Source organism: Pelmatolapia mariae, linkage group LG12, assembly GCF_036321145.2.
Source record: "Pelmatolapia mariae isolate MD_Pm_ZW linkage group LG12, Pm_UMD_F_2, whole genome shotgun sequence".
In the NCBI taxonomy this organism is placed as follows: domain Eukaryota; kingdom Metazoa; phylum Chordata; class Actinopteri; order Cichliformes; family Cichlidae; genus Pelmatolapia; species Pelmatolapia mariae.
The window spans coordinates 3,507,195-3,521,722 of NC_086237.1; the positions used below are offsets into that span (position 1 = coordinate 3,507,195).

The 14,528-nt window shown below is 41.6% G+C and overlaps 1 protein-coding gene across 1 annotated transcript; it reads right to left on the reverse strand.

Annotated features, from left to right (window-relative positions):
• Window positions 1–4,917: 4,917 nt before the first annotated feature.
• On the reverse strand, window positions 4,918–8,036 carry LOC134639302 (granzyme K-like). The gene is made up of 5 exons (XM_063490423.1): window positions 7,973–8,036; window positions 7,629–7,773; window positions 5,821–5,956; window positions 5,177–5,446; window positions 4,918–5,070 (listed from the first exon to the last, which is right to left on the reverse strand). The coding sequence occupies exons 1-5, from the start codon at window positions 8,034–8,036 to the stop codon at window positions 4,918–4,920; spliced, it is 768 nt and encodes a 255-aa protein (XP_063346493.1).
• Window positions 8,037–14,528: the final 6,492 nt, after the last annotated feature.

Sequence of the window (14,528 nt, forward strand, 5' to 3'; positions counted from 1 at the left end):
GCATTCATAGATGAGTGTCCACATGATTCTCAGAATTGGAAATCAGTGTTCGACACAGTGATCAGAGGAACACTGTGAGCTTTACCTTGAAAGATCACAGTCCACAGGAAACTCAAAATGTTACCAATATACTGGCTTAGTGTTTTTTTCCCCCCAAAGATGTGAAAATAGCTGACACAACAAGATTTGCTTCATTACTCCATCAAAAGCAGAGGGCCCGGTGGCGCCAGTGTCCGGCAGCCTCGCCTCTGTCAGTGCGCCCCAGGGCGGCTGTGGCTACAATGTAGCTTGCCATCACCAGTGTGTGAATGTGTGTGTGAATGGGTGAATGACTGGATGTAGTGTAAAGCGTTTTGGGGTCCACAGGGACTAAGTAAAGTGCTATACAAATACAGGCCATTTACCATTTACTATTTTACTCACTGATGCATGAAACCTGAAATAAGGACACTTATTGTTTTTTTACTTGGTGTTTCTAGTGACAGAAAAGTGGTCCAGAGGAGTAAAGTCTTAGATGTCCATGTGAACAATTCTCCTGTAGCCACACACACATTGACACTCCTGTGTGGAGGCTTGGTTCATCTGGTCAGAGTCACGTGATCAGTGACATCTGAAGTTCATTCAGTATGTCTGCTTTGGTGTCTGATTCAGCGAGTTATAAGGAAGTGAAGCTATAGTTGGATTTGTGGTTTGCTTTGGTGCAAGAAATAACAAACCAGTGTGGGACATGAAAAACACGGAGCCAGCGAGGAAGTTCTGCCTATAAAAAAGAAAAAAACAAACAGAATAACATCATGTGTTATGTGTATATTTTATCCGTTTATAAGCAATTCTACCCCCCAGTCAAAAACATAAAGAAAAAATAGACTAGACACAGTAGTTAAATATATATAAATGTACCGGTCCACTGGTCAGTTACATAACCACATAGAGGCGGGACCTCACAGCAGCAGCATTTTACAAGATATGATGCATTTTCATCTATTATGTTTACAAATGTCAAGAAGTCAGAAGCAAAGTGAGAACACATCATAGCACAAGTTTAAACAAGGAAGGTTAATTCATTGAAATTATTAACAATTAACTGGATATAACAATATTTCTACCACAAAAAAATCACATGTTCAAAGCACCACAATGGCAGCGTGACATCACACAGAACTGTCACATGATGTTAAATAAACCGAGCTCTGTAGAGTGGGCAATCATGACAAACCAGTTTATTTAAATTGTAGATTCAAGCTGCTCTTCATATTTTTGGCCACCAGATATCACCAAAGAGGACTGTGTTGAAAAGCTCGGAGTAATGAAGCCTTTGTGTCATAGCCTCTCAGTCCTCTCTGTGCTGTTCTGCTGCTTTTCTCCATCTCCTCAAGTCAAGTCAAGTGGCTTTTATTGTCATTCAACCATGTACAGTGGTACAGTCAAATGAGACAGCGTTCCTCTGTGCTACATATGACATATAACGGACAAACACAGGACTATGTAAAGTGCAATGTGCAAAAAATTCCAAAAATAAACAAGACAAGGCAGTGCAATGATAATGTGCAAAATGCTGAGTATTGTGCAAAAGTAACTTTGTGTCTTGTTACGGGTTCGAAATTGAGGACGAGAGTAAAACAATGATGGTCCAGAAGAGGTCGGTCAAACAATTGATTTTAATGAATGCACGCAGCGTGGAGAGGTGTAAACTGCAAAACATCAGTTGTACATCTCTACCCAAAATACACTCTAGATTGCTTTTATAACATCAGGGTATTGTAACGCCCCTTCTTGCGTTTACAAGCACATAATTTGCATGTACAGAACATCCATGTATTTTAAGAGATAACTGCAGACACAGAAGTTCCCCATCCATCCAAATATGGTGAAGATCTCAGGCCTTTGAGGTCCCCATGGACTGGACATCCTTTCGTCACCTGTAACTAAGCAAACTCAAATACCACAAGAAGCTGAATACATTCAGGCCTTTGCTCAGCTACTATTTTACTGTAACAATATACTCAGGCTCTGAGTTATGATATATATATATTAACTCAATCATTTTAAAGTAGTTATAACTGCACCTGTAATAAACATGTTAATATATGATTATGATAACCCCTATAATATAACTTATAACATAATGCCAGCAGCTTCAATAAACACTTTGATGAAATGATAATTAATGTAATGTTAAGGATGATGGTTATATACAGTTCAGCAGTGACCTAATTTCTTTAAATATTACAGTCTGTAGGTGTGTTTGTGTGTGTGTGAGATACTGAAGATAAGTGCTTGGTAGTGACATGTATGAAGGTGTGCATGTGTGAGTGTTCAGGAGTCTGACGGCTTGGGGGAAGGAACTGTTCCGTACCCTTGTAGTGAGGATACCTCTTTCCAGAAGGCAGCAGGGTGAAGAGTGTGTGTGAGGGGTGTGTGGGGTCCTCCACAATGATGGTGGCTTTGCGGATGAAGCGGGTGCTATAGGTGGGGAGGGAAGACAGGCTCCAATGATCCTCTTCACTCTCTTCAGCTTCTCTGTAAACTTGCTGAGCGTGTGAGTTTTCAGCTTAAACTCACTGTAGATGATGGCACACCGCTGACCTTTTTTTTAAAAAATTGCACCGTTTTACGACACATGAGATAAAAACATTTCTCAGGCAGAACATTTCTTATATCTTGATCAGATGCATTGAAAGCCACTGTGACGCCGGCGTTTTCTGCGGGTCTTAAAGGATGTTGTCTAACCACAAAAACTGAGTCAGCAAAATAGACACATGGCCTCTGATGAACACTGATAGACCATGTTTCAAAGCCTGTGGTCTAATTTATAATAAATAAATAACCATTTGGCAGTAACTGGGTTCAGACATGTATGCATATGACTGACACTTTCAGTTTGTTTTGAAAAAGATATTTTACAATTTAGCAAAAAAGACTGCTTGAAACAAATGAAATTGTTTGTGGAACTCAGTAATGACAAAAATTAAGAGGAGGTTGCATGAAATGAAAAGAGTGATTAGCTGTCAAATGCACTGAAATCCCCTGCGATACACAGCTTTATATGTTGAGCTCAAAGGATGTGGACCATGAAACTGAATGTCAAATGAGTCAACAAAGAGGCTTTTGCTGACTCATTTTGTCATCGTCCCGGGTCATTTTGACCCAGCATTTTGTTTCCTTTTGGTATCACCTTGTGTTTTGTGTTAATTCTCATTTTGTATTTGTTTTTATGGTTGGTTTTGGTGTTTAGTGTTTTATCATCCGCCCCTACCAAAAGGGTACTAAACTGAATGTTCATTTAAAGAAAAATAAACAGACAATCTACATACTTAGATTACACGTACCTGCCTTTTTCAGCATTTGAATCAGCACATAGCATGCAGGCATACAGAGTTACCGTTTTATTAATGCACTTTTGATGAAGATCACATTGACAGACATGAGGATATTGAACTATTCTCTTTTAAGTTTATACCCGTCCAGACACTTGCAGGGTCTTTGACAGCTTTACCCAGCTGGAGACATGGCATACCTAAACGAATAAGGAGGGTGCGCTGGGAATGCCTGATCTACGAGTTCTTCAACTCCCACCTCAGGCAGAGCTCCAACAGCATTCTGATGGATACTGGGGACACTGAGTCCCAATGGACTATGTTTAGCACCTCCATTACTGAAGGTGCTGCACTGAGCTGTGGCCGCAAGGTGGTTGGTGCCTGTCGCGGTGGTAAACCTGAACCAGATGGTAGACACTGGAGGTAAAGGGAAGAATCAGGCAGGCGTCCTATCGAGCTTAGTTAGCCTGTATTTCAGAGGCAGTAGATATGTACCGACAGGCCATGTGGAACGCAGCTTTTATTTATTATATAACTGCCCTTGTATACAGCCCCACAATGTTTCTGTTTCAATCTTTCCTATGCATACACCATGTATATTAGTTCACTCACACATATATATATATACTTACATATTGCTTTTTATTTATTTTCCCCCCTCATTGTATATTGTTTTCCCTTCTTTACTTTTGCACCTTGTGGCCCAGCTACCCACTTTCACTTTGCAAGAAACTGCACAATGACAATAAAACTCTAAGTATTTTAACAATGACTCTTTGAAAGGTGCAGTTTGAAACTGCAGTACAAACAAATAAAGAAAAAGAGAAGGAATCGTGTCTTTATTTATTCATGCCTCCAGCTTTATTAGAAAGTAAAAAAAGTAGCAAGTATATCAAGCACACAGTCATAATGTGAAATGGAACAAATAAGAATGTAAATTTCTTTGTCTTTTTTAACAAACCTGTCCACAAGCCTCATTTTCAGTTTCAGTTGGTTGTATAAGATGTGTTGAATCTGTCTGTTTGACAGTCTGAATATCTCACTTTTTTATTTTCAATTTCATTTCAAAAACAGTCACCTCAAGGTGCTTTATATTGTAAAGTAGACCCTATAATAACACAGTAGGATATAATACAATAATATTTTACGTTCATTGGTTTTGTGTGTATATAAAAATTGCTTTTCCTTGGTTTTACGGCACCCGCGGTCATCTGCAGCAACCAGGAGCACTCATGTTTGGGAGTTCATTAATTTATTTGGAAAAATGATTATTAGATATAACCATGTTTCTGTACGGTTTTTATGGTGAAATATGGTAAAATGCCAAACAGTGTTTCCAATTGTGTTTACAGTAGGCCTAAAATGTGGTTCAGAGGTCAGTCCAATTAATGTTTGTGCCACATTTATCTGCCATAAGTTCATGCAGTGGACTAGCCAAGTGCAGAATCTATAAAAAAAAAAGTATAGCAAGCTAGCAGAAACTAAAATGCAATAACTGTAAGAGGAACAGTGAAATGATAAAATGGATAATGGTCTACAGAGACAGCACTGACAGATATGACATCAAATCATGCAGACTGATGCTGGTGGTTTCACACATTTAGAAATACTTCATTGTAGTTTTGATCCAGTACAGCTGTCCCTCTGAGATAAACGAGTAGACTCCAGGTTTTTTAATGACACCACAACCCCATCCAAAAGAAGTGACTCCAACCAGCGCTCCATCACACAACAGCGGCCCTCCTGAATCCCCCTGCAGCAAGAACAAACACATGACAGTGTTTCTTTGACTCACAGGTGTTGAGCTGAATGAACATTTACTTCAAACAAGGAAAAATACATGGATTCTTCATACGTACTTGACAGGTATCAGCGACGTTTGTACCATCTGAACCAGCACATATCATGTGTTTGGTGATCTCAGGTCTGTGGTTGTAATAATCACGAGAGTTGCACTTCTGTCTGTCCACCACAGTCACATTGACAGACATGAGGACGTCTGATGCTCGGTTGTTTTCAGTTACTCCCCATCCAGCCACCAGACACCTGCTGCCAGCTGCCGGGTCTCTCACAGTGTTGCCAAACTCGAGCCACTGCACTGCCCTGGTGTTCGTCACCGGTTCCTTAAGCTGAAAAAAGTTGAAAAGAAATATCAGATATTGATAATGATTGTCTCATTAAATAAAAATATATGCAGCACTGTACTAAAGTCTTGAATCACCATTCATTTATTTCTAATATCTTGCTTGGAAAATATGTAATATGTGCAGCGATGTGTTGAAACATGTGTATACACACATGGAAATACATTTTATATGTACAATATTAAAACTAAGTTTTACTTAAGCAAGCAAAACGTGAATTGCATGCATTGGAGTGTGAATGTGTGTTAATGCTATTTATAACGCTCTGAGTGCTCAGGTAGAGGAGAAAGGTGCTAAATAAGAAGCAGTCCATTTACCATTTACACTATTTGTGGTCATACACTGATTTATCACCTTACCTTCAGCAACATGAGGTCATTGTCGTACTTTGCACAACAGTAGTCAGGATGAGGAAAACTTTTCTCAACTACTCGGATTTGCCGAGAATGTTCCTCTTTACTGATGGAGTGGGCTCCCAGGGTCACCAGAAAGCTCCTGTAAAAGAAAAAACACAATCTGGTGATGAAGGTTTACATATTTAAAAGGTTAACGGGTCAGCGGTTTCTAAAACAATAATCATAATTCCTTATTATTGTGTATTATTACATATGGCTGGGTTATGGCTGTTACTGAGCTTTACTCTGCATTATAGTTTCTTCAAGCTGAATAAAGAAATTCAACTGTATGTGTCATGTGTATGTAGCTTTGACCTCTGTGTTATTTTTAAGTGAGTGCAACATTTCTTTCATTGCTATTCCATCATAAATAACATTTTCTAGAACACCTCTGTAAAAAAATCTGTGAACAACAATACAACTTAAAATATTCTATATTCATCGTCTGCATTAAATGTAATTAGCTTTGCATGTATAATTGTAGCAACATGTATTATTTGTAAGTGTAATTGTGATAAAGGCTGGATTATAAAAACATTTTATCTTTTGTGATTTACACAAGTGATACATTTTCAAGCAGAAACAAATTAATTATTAATAAGAATAGACATGTAAAGTTGCAAAAATGTTTAAACTGACGATATCACTGCAATGTTCACTGACATTATGCTTTTGCCACCATAAGTAAAACCAACAATAAAAGTTTTGCTTTATGTTCTATACTATAAGAACAGAGTGTGTGGACATTTGATCTCATGTTGATTATCTTGTATTATCTTTCACACATCCATCCATTTTTGGGTTGCAGGTGCAACAGCCTGAGGAGAGAAGCCTACACCTCACTATCCCATGCCACTTTCTCCAGCATATCCAGGGGAACACCGAGGCATTCCCAGGCCAACTGAGAGATGAATCCTCTCCAACCTGTCCTGAGTCTGCCCCGGGGTCTCCTACATGACACCTAACTTGGGAGGCATCCGTGCCAGATGCCCGAACCACCTCAAATGGCTACATCCTTCCTACTGTTATATTACTATATACTACAATTCTTATTGTATATATTGTATATCTTTTTTCCTCTGTTCCTCTGTTTCTCTTGCTGCATTGAGCAAGTGTATAGCAAAAGAATTTCCCTCGGGATAAATAAAGTTCTTTTTATCTTATCTTATCCGATCGAAGAGTAGCGGCTCTACTTTGAGCCCCTCTCAAATGACCCTTTCTCTAGAGGAGAGGCCAGCCATCCTTTAGAGCAGCGGTCCCCAACCTTTTTTGCGCCACGGACCGGTTTATGCCCGACAATATTTTCACGGACCGGCCTTTAAGGTGTCACAGATAAATACAACAAAATAAAACTAGTACCGGTACTGAAAAAAAGAAGATTTATTCATAACACACGTGAAAAGACCCAGGAAAACAGAGTTAACGATAAAAACGATAAAAACGATAACAAAATAACGCTGAAAACCAATAAAAACCCTGAAAATCATACATTTCACACCTGAGCCTCAACTCTCGCGGCCCGGTACCAAACGACTCACGGACCGGTACCGGTCCGAGGCCCGGGGGTTGAGGACCGCTGCTTTAGAGAAAGCACATTTCTGTCACTCTATCCCTGATCTCATTCTTTCAGTCACTACCCAAAGCTTGTGACCACAGGTGAGGGTAGTGACCTCTGGGTAGGGAAGGGAATGATTAGTTTTTTCACATAGTTTGTTAAATATTAATACTGCAATATTTTGAAAATTTTGGAAAATTAGACCTCAGATTCTTACCCAGTGCAGTGGGCAGCTGTCAAAACCCACTGTGGATGGATTAATGTTCCTCCACAGAAAGAATTAGTCACACTTGTCACATAAGCCATGAAAGGCAGTGAGTGTTGCACGACTTCTTTCCCATTAATAATCTCAGAACCACGACCTAAAACAGAAACAAAATATCCAGACACATAAATCAGATGATGATGAAGTGAAGAACAGATGAAAGAAACAAACACACTGCACCAACTGCTCTGTAACACTGAAGGATAATCAGCAGTGTGACTTTGCATTGTGCTCGTTTACATGAAGATTAAAATTACCAGTAAATAAATTAAATTACAATAGAAAACATCACTGACCTGGCTGGATGATGAAGAGGAGCACACATGAGATGAGAAGACTGAAATTCTTCAGGCAGGACATTTCTTTTTCCCTCTTTGATCAGACGCTGAATGCACTGAAACTCACTGTGATGCTCAGCTTTATATGTACAAAGGATGTGGTCTGAGCATTGAAATGAATGAGTCAGCAAAACAACACTCACTGAAACCTTCAAATCTATGGTCAAGAATAGGTAGATGTCTACACCCCCTCCCCCAACTCCACCCCCTTTCAGAACAACTGTACAGTGGCTTGCAAAAGTATTCATGAAAAGTATGCATGAACTAGTTTTTCAGCGTCACTCTGAGAAAGGATATTTCTAACTTTAGAGATGTTGCACAAATGGAAGAAAGCAGTCTTACATATTTGTTTAATATGTGCATTGAAGGACATGTCCTGGTCAAAAATGAGTCCAAGGTTCCTCACAGTGTTACTGGAGGCCAAGGTAATGCCATCCAGAGTAAGAATCTGCTTAGATACCATATTTCTAAGATTTTCAGGGCCGAGTACAATAACCTCAGTTTGATCTGAATTAAGAAGCAGAAAGTTAGAGACCATCCAGGTCTTTATGTCTTTAAGACATTCCTGCAGTTTACTAAATAATACAAGATATTACAAAGTTACAGAATGTTAAAAAAAAAAAAAAAGCTCTAATAGACGCAAATAGCGCCAGTTATAAATACCCCAGTATATTTCACAAATTAAATACATACAGTGGCTTGCAAAAATATTCGGCCCCCTTGAACTTTCCCACATTTTGTCACATTACAGCCACAAACATGAATCAATTTTATTGGAATTCCACGTGAAAGACCAATACAAAGTGGTGTACTGACCAATCCACCACCTTTCATTGTTTATACCGTTACAAAAAAAAAAAAAAAAAAATCATCGGCCCACCGAGCAAATGCCAGGTATGCCCGATGGTCAGTCCAGCTATGGTCGTGCCATCAGTTAACCCTTCTCATGCCAACTGTGGCACGCGTGCCCAGGGTTGCCGACCCCTGCTCTAGACGCTAATGCTAGCTCAGCCCTTGCCTACCTGCACAACTCAATATAACTCAGTAACGAACATATCCAGACGGAGGACACATCATCGCAGGGCATTTCAACAAAGCATTCTTAAGAACTGTGCCGCCTAAATTTGTTCAACATGTGAAATGCCCCACAAGGAGGAATAGCACCTTGGACCATGTATACTCAAATATCAGACAAGCCTACAGATCTTTTCCCCTCCCGCACCTGAGTATGTCCGATCACCTCTCCCTACTTGTTGTACCTGCATACACCACACTGAGGAAAAATTCCTCAGAATAATTAACACCTTTTTTTTTTTTTGCCTGTCCCATTTGGTTCTTTAGCCGTCAGAATTGTTGTCTGAAGGCCAACAAGGATACCCAATGGATTTACGTTACCAAGTGGATCATCACGGCCTTGCCGTATTGGTCCAGTTGATCGACCTTTGTTGTTATTATTTATTTTATTTTATTTTCAGTTGTTACAGACGGGACAGACATGACTGAGGGATAGGAAAGGGAGAAAGAAAGATGAAGGAAAAGAAAAACAGAAGGGAAGAGGGACAGTGAGAAAGGGCACTTAAAAAGAGAAAGAGAGAGAAAAAAACTCCTGGATCACCTGTTGAGAGAAAAAGAAGAGAAAACAAGCAAAAAAAACCCCCAAACCAAAGCAACATACTAAACACAACACCATCATGTTAATCTAGCTAAGTGTAAACAGCAGTAAATACTAAATATTGAATGTTGTTGTGCAGCACGCAGGACAGACAGCGCACAACGTGCTTTGAAGTAGCAGCTAAGAAAGGTGTAGTTTATGTCTATGGACAGTGAACACCCGTGTGCACACCTGTGTGGATCAGCATGCTTGTATTCAAAAGGTTTCCCCATGTAACGGTCTGCTAGAGGGTGTAGAGGGCCATAGCCCCGTCCCCCAGGGCATAAGATAAGATAAGATAAGATGACCTTTATTAGTCCCACACGTGGGAAATTTGTTTTGTCACAGCAGGAAGTGGACAGTGCAAAAGTTATGAAGGACAATTAGAATAAAATAAAATAAGAATAAATACAGTACACAACTGTACAGAATAGAATAAAAATAGAATACTATATACAGTAGAATAAAATAGAATAAAATATACAATAGGATAAAAATAGAATACAAATGCTATATACAACAGAGTGAAAAATACAACGGTGCCAGAAAGATTATTGCACATTTGTGTTATTGCACATTTGTGGATGTGTGTGTTTGATCAGTTAAAGTCTTTGTTGTGGAGTCTGACAGCAGTGGGGAGGAAAGACCTGCGAAATCTCTCCGTCCCACACCGTGGGTGCCGCAGCCTGCCACTGAAGGAGCTGCTCAGTGCTGTCAGAGTCTCATGCATGGGGTGGGAGATGTTGTCCAGCAGGGATGACAGCTTAGCCACCATTCTCCTGTCACTCACAACCTCCACTGGGTCCAGAGGGCATCCTAGAACAGAGCTGGCCCTTCGGATCAGCCTGTTCATGAAGCAGGCATGGAGGCCTCTGGATATCTGGGGCCATCCAGAGGCCCCAGAGTGCGAGAGCCCAAGGAGGCCCACCAGAGGGGCATCCGTGCCACCCTCCTGGGAAGAGCTGAGGAGATCTCCAGACGAGGTGTCACCCAGCAGCCACGGAGCAGAAGCCAGAGGGGGCTGCACTGGCGTGCCCGCCGGCTCTGCTGGCAGCCAGCTGTGCCAGAGTGAACCGAGCCGGAAGAGGCCTGACCGAGCAACAGGCGCCAGGCCCCGCCAAGTAGCCACCGGGAGTGAGCTGGTACATACCTGAGCGCCCAGCGCCGGACACCAAGAACCACCAACGCACCGACCCGCATCAGCCACCGGCAGGGAGTGTGGTGAGGGGAGACAGGCCTCCATACCTCGGAGAGGCTGAGATGTTCCCAGAGAGGTGGAGTCTAAGACCCGACCTGATATATAGACACAGACAAACAGGCACACACAGACACAAACATGCATTCCCACCCTCATGCACACATATACAAATACTCAGCACTCACCCAACGTAAAGATAGACACAAATGGACATTGTACACACAATCACACTCCCCAAACATACTCTATACCCCGGGTCCAGGTACCCTCGCCCCCAGAGGGGGAAACGGCACCTAGACCCAGGAGATGTTACCCTTTCCCCCGGGGTGGAGGCAAGCAGACTGCCCCGGCTCCGCAGCAGCAGTGAGGCCCCCGCATCCCAGACCCCAATCGGACGGCCAATTAACACCTTTTCTGAGGAAGCTCTGGTTTCAGCTGCAGGACTGTTTTGCCCTTACAGAGTGGAGTGTCTTCAAACCTAGAGACTCACACAGCTGCAGGGCTGGGTTACATAATGGACACTGTCACCATGGAAAAGCTGTCTGGGTCTACCCCAACTGTAAACCCTGGATGACAAGTAAAGTTCAGGCATTGTTAAAGGCAAGTAAATCTGCATACAAATCTGGGGACCAGGACATGTACAGCAGAGCAACAGCAGACCTTAAACAAAGCATCAGAGCAGCAAAACTGGACTTTTCAAATAAGCTATCAGATCACCTCTCTGATAACAACTCCAGAAAGGTATGGGAAGGCCTGAAACACATTACCAATTACAAAGGTAATGGGACAAATACAGATAATATGGACATCTCATTAGCAGAGGAGCTTAACCATTTCTTTGCCTGCTTTGAGAGAACTGCAGACACCTTTACCATGCACACCGCCCTGCCCATAGCCTCCTCTGAACACAGCCATCACACATTTAGCCTCCAAGAACATCAGTTTTGCAGTGTGTTCAGAGCAGTAAATCAGAGGAAAGCTGCTGGCCCTGATGGAATACCTGGGAGAGTGCTCGGCTTTCAATACCATCATCCCAGACATTCTTATAGACAAGCTGGTAAACTTGGACTTCCCCCCCGCCAAATGTGCATGGATCAAAAACTTTCTCACAGACTGATCACAGTCAGTCAACATTGGCAACCAGAGATCATCTACCTTGTCACTCAGCACTGGCTCACCACAGGGATGTGTGCTGAGTCCTCTCCTATACACCATCTACAAACCATCTACACCAGTGACTGCACCCCCTCGCATCCCTGCAAGATCATCATCAAATTTGCAGGTGATACCACTGTGATGGGGCTCAGCACCGACGATGGTGACACCACCTATGGAGATGAGGTCCAGCGTCTGACAGAATGGTGTAACTACAGGGTGGGCCATTTATATGGATACACCGTAATAACATGGGAATGGTTGGTGATATTAAAGTCCTGTCTGTGGCACATTAGTATATGTGAGGGGGCAAACTCCTCAAGATGGGTGGTGACCATGGTGGCCATTTAGAAGTCGGCCATCTTGGATACAACTTTTGTTTTTTCAATAGGAAGAGGGCCATGTGACACATCAAACTTATTGGTAACTTTATTCTTTCATGAGTTATTTACAAATTTCTGACCACTTATAAAATGTGTACATTACTGCCCTTTTATACACCCACACAAGGTTTCTGTGACTCATACACCGTGTATATAGTTTACTCATACACATTCACACATACTACTCTACTTTTGCACCTCTGTGGTCTTGCTACCTAATTTCCCTGTGTAAGAAACTGCACAATGACAATAAAGTTCTAAGTTCTATATAAATAAACTTAAACGTGACCTTGAATAGAGGTGGATGTGCTTGCAAAAGATGCATGGCAGACCCGACCACATTGTCGGACTTTTCAATACACTTTATGACAGTTGCTGTTCTCTCTAATACTCTTGACTGCAGATTTCAAGCTACCAGCCACACATGCACAACATCAACACTACTCAGGATCCAGTTCACTCTTTTATGGAGTGAGGCCTGATGATCTGATGCAGCTCAGGTGTGTCCACCTCCCCCGCAGTCGTGCCACAACCCACGCCCTGCCAAAGTGCTATTTCTGATATTATATGCAAATGCCAATATTGTTCCACAGGGCCCAGCAGTGAGGACAAAGCCCACTAGACGCCGGGGCCTCAGGCCACCCTCATCAAGCCTAGTACTGAATGCTTGGTCAAAGACACTCATATCAGTGTGGAGGTCACTTGGTAGCTCGGGCAGTGCTCAGCCTGTCCCTCGTGGCACAAAAGAGCAGACACTGGTCCTGCTGAATGGTTAAAGACCTTCTACAACCCTGTCTAGCTCGTCTAACATAACTACATGGACTACTACAACATCTGTAGAGTCAAGGGATGGACTTTTGTTATTAGTAGTGACTCAGATCTACCAAATTCCAAAACCAGTTTGAAAAAGTGTTCTTTTAATTATTGAGCAGTATGTTAGTGAGTGTGAATATATATTTGAGCCTGTATGCTGTAAAAACTATGCCACACTAGAAAACGAACAGTTCAAAGAAGTCATTAAAATACTTTGAGGCAAAACATTTCTTATCATCTGTCTTTTATCAGATGTTAAAATCACCCAGTGTGATTTTTATCATGAGCTCAAAGGATGTGGTCTAACTGTGAATCAGTAAACAAGAGACAAGTGGGCTGATGCATGCTGATATTCTTTAAGCTTGTGGGCAAATTTATCTCAAAAAATGACCATTCTATTTAGTTGCTAGAGACTCTTTATATGGTGCAGCACACTTTATCACAGGGTGTAGACGTGTAAGTACGTCACTGAAACTGTCAGTTATACTTAAAAGGGTTTCTTAAAGCTGTTTTGTAATGCAGACAAAACAGAAGACAGCTTGAAAATTTTTTTGTGGAAGTAATTGATGACGAAAAATACAATGTCTTAATATTTTCTGAGAATAGTTGTATTCATTTTAATTCCATTCAATTTTATTTATATAGCACCAAATCACAACAACAGTAGCCTCAAGGCGCTTTATATTGTAAGGCAGACCCTACAATGATACATACAGAGAAAAACCCAACACTTATATGACCCCCTATGAGCAAGCACTTTGGTGACAGTGGGAAGGAAAAACTCCCTTTTAACAGGAAGAAACCTCCGGCAGAACCAGGCTCAGGGAGGGGCGGGGCCATCTGCTGTGATTGGTTGGGGTGAGAGAAGGAAGACAGGATAAAGACATGCTGTGGAAGAGAGACAGAGATTAATAACAGATATGATTCAATACAGAGAGGTCTATTAACACATGGTGAGTGAGAAAGGTGACTGGAAAGGAAAAACTCAATGCATCATGGGAATCCCCGGCAGCCTACGTCTATTGCAGCATAACTAAGGGAGGATTCAGGGTCACCTGGTCCAGCCCTAACTATATGCTTTAGCAAAAAGGAAAGTTTGAAGCCTAATCTTAAAAGTAGAGATAGTGTCTTTCTCCTGAATCCAAACTGGAAGCTGGTTCCACAGAAGAGGGGCCTGAAAACTGAAGGCTCTGCCTCCCATTCTACTTTTAAATACTCTAGGAACAACAAGTAAGCCTGCAGTGTGAGAGCGAAGTGCTCTAATAGGGTGATATGGTACTACAAGGTCATTAAGATAAGATGGGGCCTGATTAT

Bases quoted from the DNA above. Each gene is read 5' to 3' on its own strand.
- LOC134639302 (XM_063490423.1), bottom strand. From the start codon at position 8,036: ATGTCCTGCCTGAAGAATTTCAGTCTTCTCATCTCATGTGTGCTCCTC. The intron at 5,957-7,628 runs GTAAGAATCTGA...TTTCTTTTACAG, and splicing joins ACAGCTGCCCACTGCACTGG to GAGCTTTCTGGTGACCCTGG. The intron at 5,447-5,820 runs GTAAGGTGATAA...AACTTTTTTCAG, and splicing joins ATGACCTCATGTTGCTGAAG to CTTAAGGAACCGGTGACGAA.